This window comes from Callospermophilus lateralis, chromosome 8, assembly GCF_048772815.1.
Source record: "Callospermophilus lateralis isolate mCalLat2 chromosome 8, mCalLat2.hap1, whole genome shotgun sequence".
NCBI lineage: Eukaryota > Metazoa > Chordata > Mammalia > Rodentia > Sciuridae > Callospermophilus > Callospermophilus lateralis.
Window position 1 is genome coordinate 124,540,018 of NC_135312.1, and position 12,533 is coordinate 124,552,550.

Below are 12,533 nucleotides of genomic sequence, written 5' to 3' on the forward strand. Positions count from 1 at the left end.
ATACAAGCTGCTTGATATTCAGTAATGGAACTAAGTGGAATAATATAATCAAATGGAGCAAAGATAGGCTTTTTAACAAACGATGGTGCAACAATTAATTATCCATATGCAAATAAATCACAATCCTTTCTCAACATTGTACACGACAAATAACTCAAAATTGATTATGGACTTTATAAAAGCTGAACTATAAAAACTTCTGGAAGAAAATACAGGAGAAAATTTTTTCAGTCTTGAAATAGGCAATAATTTCTTAATTATGCCCATACTGATGGGAGTACATGCAGGAGAGAGACATCACCTAGTGAGACAGGAACCCATTGTGGCCAAGAAGGGCAAGGCTCAATTTTATAACTCCCTCAGGGTTCCAGAAAAACTACCTTAAGTCCTGACAAGAATAACTACAGGGCCTAAAAAACATCCCAGTATGCCCTACCTTTTAAGACCCTGCTTAACACTGCCACCCTGATAACCAAGCATCCATTACATCTTTGAGGGAAAAACTTAAAATGTTAACTAAACAATATATTCAGAAAATAAAAAATAATAAGACAACCCATTAAAGTAGACCAAAGAGTTGAATAGATAATTAAACAAATGACCAGTAAGCACTTATTAAAATGCCCGGTATTATTAGCCGTCAAAAAAAGGCAAATTAAAATTACAAAGAGATCCTACTACAAACTTAACACAAAATTAAGATAAATACAGAGTAAAACCATATGTTGGGAAGGATATAGAGCAGCTAGAACTCTCATACATTGTTAATGGGATTGTATAATGTAACCACTTGGAAAATAATTTCAGAGTCCTTTTAAAATTAACTGTACAAGTTGGGCATGGAGGCACATGCTTATAATCCTGTGACTTGGGGGGCTAAGGCTAGAGTATCACAACTTCAAGACCAGCCTCAGCAACTTAGTGAGGCGCTTAGCAACTCAGTGAGACCCTGTTTCAAATTAAAAAAATGAAAAGGGGCTGGTGATGTGGCTCAGTGTATAAGCACTCCTGTGTTCAATCCCTGTACCAAAATAAGTAGGTAAATAAAATTAACTGTATAATTAACATGATCTCATAATTAGACACCTAGGTAAATATCAAATGGGAGGGAAGGGAAGAGCAAGAAAGTTTATAGCCATTGTAACCATAGGAAGATAGGTAATGGATAAAAAATTGGTTTAGCTACAGTAGAATTTTCAGAAATAAAAAGAAATCATCTATGGACACAGACAAAAACATATAAATGTAAGTTTTTGAGGAATTGGACCAAGCTGCTTGGGAGGCCAAGGCAGGAGTATCGCAAATTTGAAGCCAGCCTGAGCAACTTAGACTCTGTCTAAAAATGTAAAAAGGGCTGGGGATAGGGCTCAGTGGTAGAATGGCCACAGGTTCAGTCACTAGTACTAGGAAAAAAAAAAAAATCAGACATAAAAGAGGACAAATTGTTGATTCCAATATGAAATTTTAGAGAAAGCAGAACTGTAAGGATAGAAATCTTCAGATGTAGACTAGACTGATGGTTGCCTAACCTGTGTGTTTGGGGGTACTGCCTGATTTAGGGGTACAAAGGAACTTTCTGGCATGCTGTATTTCTTAATTGTAACAGTAGTTACAAGGATATCTGCATTTGTGAAAATTCATAGGACTGTACACTTAAGATGGTTGCATTTTATTTACATAAATATAGCTGGATAAAGTTGATTAAAAAATAAGAATCTTTTTAAATTTAAATCTTATCTGTTGAGTGAATTCAGTTTTGTGTTATACAGATGCTATTTCTTAGAATTTTCAAGTTATTTATTATTGGTTTAAAGTTTTTATTACTGTTCTAATTGTTACTTTTAAATGAAAAAGTATAAGTATTTTGATTTTTCTTCTTAGTTTCTCATTGAAAAAAATAGTAAACTCCCGGGGCTGGGGTTGTAGCTCAGAGGAAGAGTGCTCACCTAACGTGCATGAAAGGCACTGAGTTCGATCCTCAGTACCACGTAAAAATAAAATAAAGATATCGTGTTCACCTATAACTAAAAATAAATACTAAAAAAAATATATGGCTTAGCAGTAGAGCGCTTGCCTGGCATACCTGAGGCACTGGGTTCAAGTCTCAGCACCACATATAAATAAGTAAATAAAGGTCAATCAACAAATATTTAAAAAAAATAGTAAACACAGATATACTAAGAAAATGAAATACCATCTTTTGTCTGCTCACCTCTTTCCCACAAGATTTCTAATAGCTTGAGGTATATTATTCTAAACTTTGTAATGTATATATAAACCACTTCTATAGAAGTGCACTTATACAGTAGTACTATCCAGCAGTCCATCCCCCTCCCTGAGTTCTTTATATCATGCATAGTTTTCCATGCCAATATATGGATATCTGCCTTAACTTATTTCCTATGTATCTCTCATTGTATAGATATGTCTATTTATTCAGTCTCTCTCTCTCTCTCTCTCTTTTTTTTTTTTGTTGTGCTTGGGATTGAACCCAGGGTCTTGTGCATGTGAGGCAAGCACACTACCAACTGAGCTCTATCCCCAGCCCTATTCAGTCGCTTTCTGATGAATTTTTTTGTTATTGTTTATTGTTTAGACTCTTTTTTAGCATTGTGAATACCTAGGGTGAGGGGTCTTAAAACTGGGTTTGCATAGCAAGTTAGTAATGTATTTATTTGAAATGACTTCTGGGGGTCAACAGTGGGAGGTAGAGGGATTAGTTTCCCTCAAATCTGCCATGCTTTGTGTTTTAATTTTGATAAGGCTTTTGAAGGTGGCTTTCCTTTACCACAAAAGAAAAAATGTGAAACAAATTTATGTATTCTTTACATACTCTGTAATTTCATGTCTGCTTATTAATACAGTGATGAAAAGATTATTTGCAATTACCACTGTTTTCAGCCATTTTATTATTTTTGTTTTTGTAAACTTTTTAATACCTAGGAACAATGACTAAGTGCATATAAAAGCACTTTTTAGGTAAATATGTCAGTTTGGTGCTTATCTTGCCCTTTTATGAGTGTGTGTATGTGTGTGTGTGTGTGAGAGAGAGAGACCAATGATTGAACCCAGGGGTACTCTACCGCTGAGCCTCATGCCTAGCCTTCTTTTTATTTTTATATTTTGAGATAGAATTTTGCTATGTTGCCAAGGGTAGCCTCCAGGCTGGCTTTGAATGGGTGATCCTCCTGCCTCAGCTTTCCTAAATGCTGGGGTTTCAGGCATGTGCCAGTACACATACACCTTTTCCTTCCTCTTTAGACTAAGAATCTCCTTGAATGGAAGTTTTCAAGTCGCTGTTAGAACTTATTGTAAGGTTGCCAGACAAAATGCGGGACATCCAGTTAAATTTGAATTTCAGATAAATAACAGGTAACATTTTACTTTACTTGCCCAAAGTATTACATGGTGCATTGTTCATCTGAAATTCAGACTAATTGGGTAGCCTGTATTTTCTTTGCTGAGTTTGTAAATCATAGCTTCTAGAGAATTAGTTTGTGTCAAGACCAACCGAATCTGGATTTCATGCATTTCAATTATTTCATATTTTGATGACTTAAGCAAAGTAATCCCGGATAGAATAGTCAATTGGATGTGTTACTTTTTATTGTTTTATTTTAAAGCAAGAATTCTTGATTCCTTCGTCTTCTTCCCACATTTTCCAATAAAAATAGCTCCTCTATACAATATAAGGCATTGATTATCTGCAAATCTGCATGTAGTGGGCCTCTCTTCTCTTATCATTTGGTGGAGAAAAAGCTCATGAATTTACTTCTTGTTGTTAAATAGCAAATGTTGACTTTGTGAATACCTGTTAAGGTTAAAGATTGTTGAGTTTTATGGTTCTGTGAACCAAGCTAGGAATACTTAAGTGCTACTTTATGTGAAGTGTATACTGTTGAGGAGGATGTAAACATTGGCTAAGATAAGACTTTTGCTCTCAGATATCTTGCTATTTAGTCAAGGAGTTGGATATGTAAATAATTATAATATAGTACAATGAACAATGATGATATTAGGTAAACAACTTGTTTTAAAAGTATTTGGATGAAAAATTGATTCAGAGTGGGGATTACAGAAACTCCCTGGAATAGATGAAAAGTTTCAGTAGCTGAAAAAGATCTGGATAGATGCAGAGACTACAAAATGATTTGAGCAGAAGTCATGGAAAGGTTCATGTTTAAAAATTAGAGGCAATGCTTATAATGAAACAGCTTCTTTAATGTAGGAAGTAAGATTGTAAAGGCAGTGAATTAGTCTTCTGGGGCTGCTGTAATGAAGTACTATAAGATGTATGGCTTAAATAACAGACATTTATCACCTTAACAGTTCTTTAGGCTAGAATTTTGAAATCAGTGTGTTGGCTGATTTGATTCCTTCTAAGAGGTGCAAGTGCAGATTTCTTTGCCTGTCCCCTAGTTCCTAGCTTAATCATCCATTGGCCTGTAGGTGGTGTTCTCTCTGTACCTCTACATCATTTTCCCTTCACTTGTGTTTGCAACTGTCCAAATTTCCCTTCTTATAAGGAAAGGTAGAGTCAGATTGGATTAGGGCTTATCCTGTATCATCATAACTTGATCATCTGCAAAGGTCCTGTTTCCAAAAAGGACATATTTGTAGCTATTAGGGGTTGGGACTTGAGCTCTTTTTAGGGAGACACAACTCAACCCACAATAGGTGGGGTGAGTGTTATATTCCAAAGAATTAAAGCCATTGATTAGTACATTAACCTTGCCTTTTAGACAAATGGGGGAGTCATCAAAGCTTTTTCTTTGTGCAGAGAAGTAACAGTAGCAAACAGATTTGAAGACTATTGTTACAATATAATAACAGTCAACACTATATACTTTGTGGTAGATGCTGTGCTAAGTATTTTGTACATATTTTAGACTCTGTGAAATATGAGTATTATAACTTCCTTTTTAAATATGAAAAAACTGAGGTTTAGAGATGAACAGAGAGGGTGAAAGGAAGAGGGAGAGATGCTAATCATTTGTTCCATTTAGACATGTTAAGCTTGAAGCGTTGGCTAAATATTCCTGTAGTGATGGTAAGTTGGTAGTTTGGAATTTGGTGGTTCTGAGCCAGGCACGGTGGTACATTGCTTGTGTACTTAGATACTTGGGAGTCTGAGGCTGGAGGATAATGAGTTCAAGCCCAGCCTGAGCACAACATAGCCTTGTCTAAAAAAAGAGATTCTGAGTTTGGGTGATGGGTTAAAATGGAGGATAAATTCTCAGTAGTAATCAGTATAGAGATGCTGTTTGAAATCATAAGAATGGGGCTCTCCTGAGGAGGTAGGCTACAGTAGAATAGAATGGAGTATATAAGATAAATATGTACATTTTAAGAATAATTTTAGAAAAGCTCAATATATATATATATATATTGTTAATATATATATATATATTTTTTCTTCTTTATATATATAAAGAAGAAAAAAAAAAGGAAAAAGCCCACTATCTATTATTTAAGTTAATAGAAATTACCAGCACTTTAGAATAACTGAGTGTTCCCCTCTCTTATATCCCATCTTTGCCCCCAGAGGTGCCATTATCCTGACTTATGTATTGTTGTTTTAGTTTTATTTATAGTTATCATATATGAAGATATTCCTAAATAATACTTATTTTTTGGGAAAAAAAAAAAAAAAAGATGCACCCAGCTGACTTAGGAAAGGGCAGTATTATTTTAAGCTTTCTAGGAGGGGACAGGTGGAATAGTCCAGTAGCAAATTCCCTGAGTTTCATGAGCTCCTCAGATAATCAGTGGCATTATCATGAGTTAGTTCTTTGGGGGGCCTAAGGCACATCCTGGTCTGGTGTCCAGCAGTGCTGGAGTATGAACTGGTAGAGCAAAGAGGAGAATATGGTTCTCAGGCTGGGGATGTATCTCAATTGGTAGAGTGCTTGTCTCCCATGCACAAGGCTCTGGGTTCAATCCCCAGCACCACCAGAAAAAAGAAAAAGAATATGGTTCTCTATTTTTTTCCTCTAAGCTGGGTGGTCTTCTTTCAACACTTTGGAGAAGATCAAAGCAGACCACATTTTGGGGGTGAAATGAGTATTCTCATCTGATTGAGATAGGAGTCAAGGTGGAGTGAGTAGGTACATCGGAGTAAGCCAGGTATGGATAAAACGCTGGGATAGGCTTACTTGGGCATTCTGGACTTAGGAATGTCCATGGTTACTTTGACAATGACAGCTCATCATGCTGTCTCAGGAGTCACACTGCTACCAGATGGACTAGTTGCGTAGTGGACATCCTGGGATCTCTCTTTATAATCTTCCTGAAGATTCCTGCTGTCTTATGTTGGATCTCCTATATCCTGTACCCAAAATTATCTTCCTTTAAAAAAAGTTTATTCTCTTTTTTAATGGGATGTAGTCATCAGTTGCATCTTGAAAAAGGATGGAAGGAAGGTAGATATTTTGAGGTCTGTCGTGTCTAAGAAGATATTTTTGTCTTACTTTCATAAAACAGTTTGGGTGAAGTGCCGCAGTCCGGCTGCAGCAAAATAGGGGGGGGGGACGGGGGACAGGACAGGACGAATAACTTGTGTACGTTGATGCAGCAGGAGTGGAAGCCGTTTATTGTAGGACAACCGAGGTATTTATACATTTTATTTTACACAGCTTATCTTAATTAGCATAAACTAGATACAACAGTCAACCAATAAGGAATCTCCACACTTAATGGCTTGCTTTTGTTACTTTACAAACAACTCCCTCTGGCATTTGGCCAGGCGTCATCCAGACTTGTTTACAGACTTTAACATTTCTCTGGCAAAATAACAGGTGCCAATCTGACTTGTTTACAGACCTTAACAGTGAAGAATTCTAGATTGGAAATAATTTGCCTTCATAATTTTTAAGAAATCACTTCATTATCATCTTCCTTCTGATATGACTATTGAGAAGTCTGTGTTCTGCTTCTTTGTATGTAACCTGTATTTTTTTTCTAGAATTCTATAGAAACTTCTTTTTGTCCTCAATATTATGATATGTCACAGTAATATGCCTCAGTGTACCTACTTCTCTTAATTTTTTTCTCCTAGATTGTTGGTGAGTTCTATCAAATGGGCAGCTCATATTCTTTATCTCTAGAATTTTTTCTTGATTTATTTCTTAGATTTTTTTTCAAACCTTTTTTTGTTCATCTATCTGTCCTTCCTTCCTCCCTACCATTCATCCATTTCCTTTTTCTGTAACACTAGTTACTCAGATTTTGGACCTCCTTGGATCCTCTAATAATTTCTGTCTTGTCTTTACTTTATCTTTTTATCAATTGCTCCTGGAGAGTGCTTCAAGTTTATCTTCCCAGCCTCTATCTTTTCCCTCTCCCTAGAGGCTTTCCTTGAATGTCTAGTAAAGTTTGTCTGTCTGCTCATGATTAAAAGCAGGAGAGTAAAAAGAGGATTGGAAACTGGTTTAGGTGTGGTCTGATACCTGAAAATGTGCCTCTTGTATCTCAAAGATTCTCTTTGTTTTTCCCTGTCCACAAAGTCAGTCTTTGACTCACTGAGATGAAGGAGAGCTGGTCACCTAGCAGTCATGACGGAAGAGGGCTGGGTCTAAGGACCAAAGTGCTTTCCCATCAACTTCTGTGGAATCTTCCTTATTTTATCCCCTACTGTTTCCCTATAACCTGCTGCCTCTCCATTTCCAGGAGCAGTTGGTGTCCTAGTTTATTTTGTTACCAGCCTGTGATTCGGCTTTCCTGGGTTGGCTAAACCTTCTTGTGCTCATCCATGTGCTTTTAGTCCTGTAAGATTTTGTTGCTCTTATCTCTTCTTTTTGTGAGATTAGGCGAAAAATAAAAAGTCTTATACTGCAGTTTTAGTGGGCTTTCATGAGAGAGTGAAATTATATGCACATTTTTAATATATCATCTTAATCCTTAAGCTCGGGTTATTTAAAACGTTTGTCTCTTGAGATTTAAAAAGATTAAAGTTAGCCTTTCCGTCTCTTTTTTTCATTCATATTTATGATACACAAACTCTTTTTGTGGGACTGTATGAACTCAAGGATTTGTAAGTGAATCCAGAATTTATGAATAAAAAAGTTGATTGTTTTTTAAATTTGCTCTTGTAGGAAAGTGAAAAGGTTTCTGAATACCCAGCAGTGATTGTGGAGCCAGTGCCAAGTGCCAGATTAGAGCAGGGCTATGCAGCCCAGGTTCTGGTTTATGATGATGAGACTTATATGATGCAAGATGTGGCAGAAGAACAAGAAGTTGAGACCGAGAATGTGGAAACAGGTAGACATCTCATAAAATGTTCATTATTTATACTTTTCTTATTTTGTAAGCTTCAAGATTACTATTGCCAAATGAATCTTATTGAAGAACCTCTTTAAATACTACTTAGTATAGCTTAGAAACCAATGAAACATCTCTGTTTAGGGGAATTTATGTAGAGATAATAGAGTTCTACATTGTGATTCATTGAGATAAAATAGTCTCATTGTAGAGTTTGCAGACAAAATTACAGCTCCATAAGCAAAATTGTTTTATTATTTTTTCTGGGAATGAAAATACTCAACTAGTTGTTATTTACTTAAAGAAGCCAATAGACTAGTGTATGCGAGTAACTTTTTTAATTAAAAAAATAAATACGATAGTCTCATTCTATAACTGATTAAGAGTCTTTGACTCAATGTTGATGGAGCAGTGTGAATTTTTTTCCTGTTAGGTCAAAAGTATCTTTGTAATGGTCTGTCAGGTTCCTCTTTTTGTCTTCTTACAAATCTTGGTATCCATCTGTGTGATAAAATAACTATATATATATAACTTGAGATTAATGCATATAATTCTTGGAGAATTATTTTTATTTTTACCATGACCAAATAACAGAGTATTTTCTTAGAAGGATTGTAGTAACTATTACATAATAATAAACATGAAAATTTATTTTAAACCAACTGTTATTGTTGAAAAAGAAACTTTACACTTGATTTACTACCCTAGTGAAATTTTAGAATATTTAGATACGTTTCTGTTAATGTAGCAAACTCTTATGATTAAAAGTATTTGATGTTTTTCTGCTCTGAGGCCCAATAGCAATCCCTAGGACTGCTAATTTTTCCTGCTTAAAGTTATTCTCCCTCTTGTTTTATTTTTTGATGAGCTGACAGTTTGAGATAAAATGGTCTCTACGTTACCTTGCTCTTAAATTACCTTGCTCTTCAGAGCACTGATTATGACTGTTGCTAGCTTGCTGCCGGTGAAGTGCTAATCAGATCATTTTATCAAAACAAGGAGCCACACTCTGCATACAACCTTCATGATTACACCTGAGTGGGACCTGATTTACAGAAAAAAAAAAAGATAGGTAGCACAGCTAAAGAGTGTTATATAAAATGATATTTTGGAGTATATATTAAAAAAAACAAAGACTGATTTTGTCAACAAATTGGAAACTTAGAGAGAGAGAGAGAACTACTGTGCCAAATTGGCATAAGTATATAAATGTTTATATTAAAATCCCAGAGCATAGCTGGGAATGGTGGCGCATGCCTGTAATCCCCGTGGCTTGGGAGGCTGAGGCAGGAGAATCTCAAACCCAGCCTCAGTTCAAAGCCAGCCTTAGCAAAAGCAAAGTGCTGAGCAACTCAGTGAGACCCTACCTTTAAATAAAATACAAAATAGGGCTGTGGATGTGGCTCAGTGGTTGAGTGCCCCTGAGTTCAAACCCCAGTACCCCATTTACACATTAAAAAAAAAAATCTCCGAGCGTTTTAGAGAACTGTTTAGTCACCCCCCCCCCACCTCAAAAAAGAGTGGAATCTGACTGTGCTGTTCAGGCTAGCTTTGAACTCCTGGGCTCAAGTGATTCTCCTGCCTTAGCCTCCCAAATAACTAGAGCTAAACATTATTCCAGCCACTGGAGAGGCACAAGTACTTTCCACTGTGTTTGACTCCAGATGTTATTAACTGTAAGCTGACTGTAAATGTTTAATTGACTTAAATTAATTCATGTTAAAAACACTTTTTAATAGAAAGTGAATGTAAACCACTTAAGGGATTTAATTTTGTTAGTCTTCTTGAAATGAGGGTGATGATGTCATTTACAGGGTAGAGGGAGTGATTATGATATTTAAAAGGAAGATATGGGAAATCTGGGTCAGAGAACAGTTTTGTGATTTTTTTTTAAGAAGTACTTGTTTAATACTTCATAATTTTTTTTAGATTTATTTTTCTTTTATGCTAGAAAGGATGAAAGTACTTTAGAAGTTCATCTTATACATTTAATTCCATTCTGGCTTGTGAATTTTAATGTAACTTTATGAAGATTATTTATAGTCATAGATTAGATTTTTTTTTTTTTACAGAGAGAGAGAGAGAGTTTTTCTTAATATTTATTTTTTAGTTCTTGGCGGACACAACATCTTTGTTTGTATGTGGTGCTGAGGATCGAACCCGGGCCGCACGCATTCCAGGCAAGCGCGCTACCACTTGAGCCACATCCCCAGCCCCCATAGATTAGTTTTTAAATCAGCAAATCTGGGCTTAATTTTGTTTCTATTAAAGAGTCACATTTGTAAATGGATTAAAATCTGAATAAATTTTCATTCTTCTGATATCTAGATCATACATGGATGGGTAAATGTTGTTATGACTTACTCTAATGTATGTTGGCCATTTAGATAATGAATTGAGATCAAGTTAATTTCTCATGACAATAAATGTTTTATAACTCAAATTCCAAATATGTGTAGGTTTTAGAGAAGAAACTGGGAAGAAAAGGAAAGGAATCTTTATAAGATGGCAGTTCTTATTTGATGAATTGGGGTAATTGAGATCTGACCTCTAAGAAACACTTCCTGAAATTCTTCTACTATAATTTAGGTTATATCAGTTTAAAAAGTGTTCACAGTTTATATAACCCGATGTTACAGTTCACTACATGTTCACATTAAAGTTTTTGTTTTATTCCTGTATACACATACATGTATGTTCATACCATAAACAGTGTTCTCATTGTTATTCAGGTAGAGGTACTAAAATTATATAATGACTGGCATCTAACCATCTTCATTATTTTGTGTATAAAAGTGTTTCACATTTTGTTAATGATAATTATGGGCTATTTTGCTGCTGCCACCCCTGACCCTCACCTTATTTTTTTTTTTGGTTCGGGGGGGCAGAGCTGAGGATTGACCCAGGGCCTTGTGCATGCTGGGCAAAATTTTACCACTGAGCTGTATCACCATTTTTTTTCTTCTCTTAGATTAAAAGTTTATTTTTTTCCTCAAATCACTTATGTGTAATACTAATGATCTCTTAAACTTTATAGGAAAAAACAAATAATTTGAAATTTAAAAAATAGGTATATTCATCTAAACCTTTAAGAAATTATTTGTCATGACAGATTTAGATTAGTAATCATCAGAGCCTCTGAGGAATGATTGTGAAATATGAAGGGGGATCTTGACGCTGACAGCCCTGAAATAACTTCGCCAGAGACTGTAGACTCTACTGGTTCAGGGCCTGTTTGTAGATGAATGTGATGAGTGTTGGGAGGAGAGGAGTTTCTTGGATTCTCTACAGAGAGTTGAAAATGAAGGTTTTCATGTTCACATTATTAAAAATTACATAAATATAGATATAAGTTTAATTGAATCTCAAGAGTTAGTAATTAACCATATAAGGAAGTAGAAAGACTTGCAAGGTTTGGAGTAGAAAATACTATGGAATTAGTATCTGAGTGGCTATAGGATGAATGGTAGGGGAAACTATGAGGTAGGAAAAGTAGCTATTGTCAGATGAGTTGAGAAATAATAAAACAAGGTAGTAGTAACAGGAACAGGAGAGACTTATATAAACAATTTGACTGTGAAGATTTAACAGTACTTGATATAACAGGTAAAGGAGGGGCCATAGTCAGCAACAGTATTTCTCTATTCTTTGACCAGAAGTGATGGCGATGTTATGTAGGGATTTGAGGAGTGCAAAACTATTTGGGAAGCAAGTAAGTTTGGTAATAGTCATTTTGATTGTGAGTTGAAACAGAACATATAAGAAGGAATATTTAGATAATTAAAGAGATATAAAGTGTGTAGTCAGGGTCCCATGACAAAAGAGCTGCCATGTTCAAGTTAATATAATTTATGGACTATTTTAATAAAGGACTAGTTAAGAACATATGGGTAAGCTTAGGGTGATCAGAAGAGAGACAGCATTCCTCCATAGCTAGAAGAAGCAGCTGTTTCTGACCTTTGGCTCAAGGGTTCAGGGGATGGAGGGACTGACTACTAGAATCAGAAGTAGCAGCTCTGGAGAAAACTCACCTTGGGAGATTCTGAAACCTTCATCAAAGGACACAGCTAGTTGGAGGGCAGTACCACACAAAGGGAACCTGGGATTAAGTGCCCTGATTTTCATTCTCCTCCTTCTCTATAACCCCTGGCCAGAGCACTCCATTAACCAAAGCATTTCTGAAGCCACATGAGCCTTGTACATGAAGTCAATCTCCTGGGATAGAGAAATGTGGATAGTAGACCAGGAGGGACAAATGGAAGCTGACTAATACA

The 12,533-nt window shown here is 35.8% G+C and overlaps 1 protein-coding gene across 11 annotated transcripts in view; it reads left to right on the plus strand.

Moving 5' to 3' along the window:
* The window catches only part of Elf2 (E74 like ETS transcription factor 2), a 103,420-nt gene that overhangs the window by 39,822 nt on the left and 51,065 nt on the right, over nt 1-12,533 (plus strand). For 8 of the 11 annotated variants that reach the window (XM_076864111.2, XM_076864107.2, XM_076864110.2 and 5 more), the window contains one exon: nt 8,094-8,259. The exons of 1 other annotated variant lie outside the window; for it this stretch is intronic. In XM_076864111.2, coding sequence (XP_076720226.1) covers nt 8,094-8,259 — 166 coding nt within the window. Of the gene's footprint in view, nt 1-8,093; nt 8,260-12,533 lie in introns of those variants that run through there. 2 more of the 11 variants (XM_076864115.2, XM_076864118.2) reach the window with 1 other exon arrangement.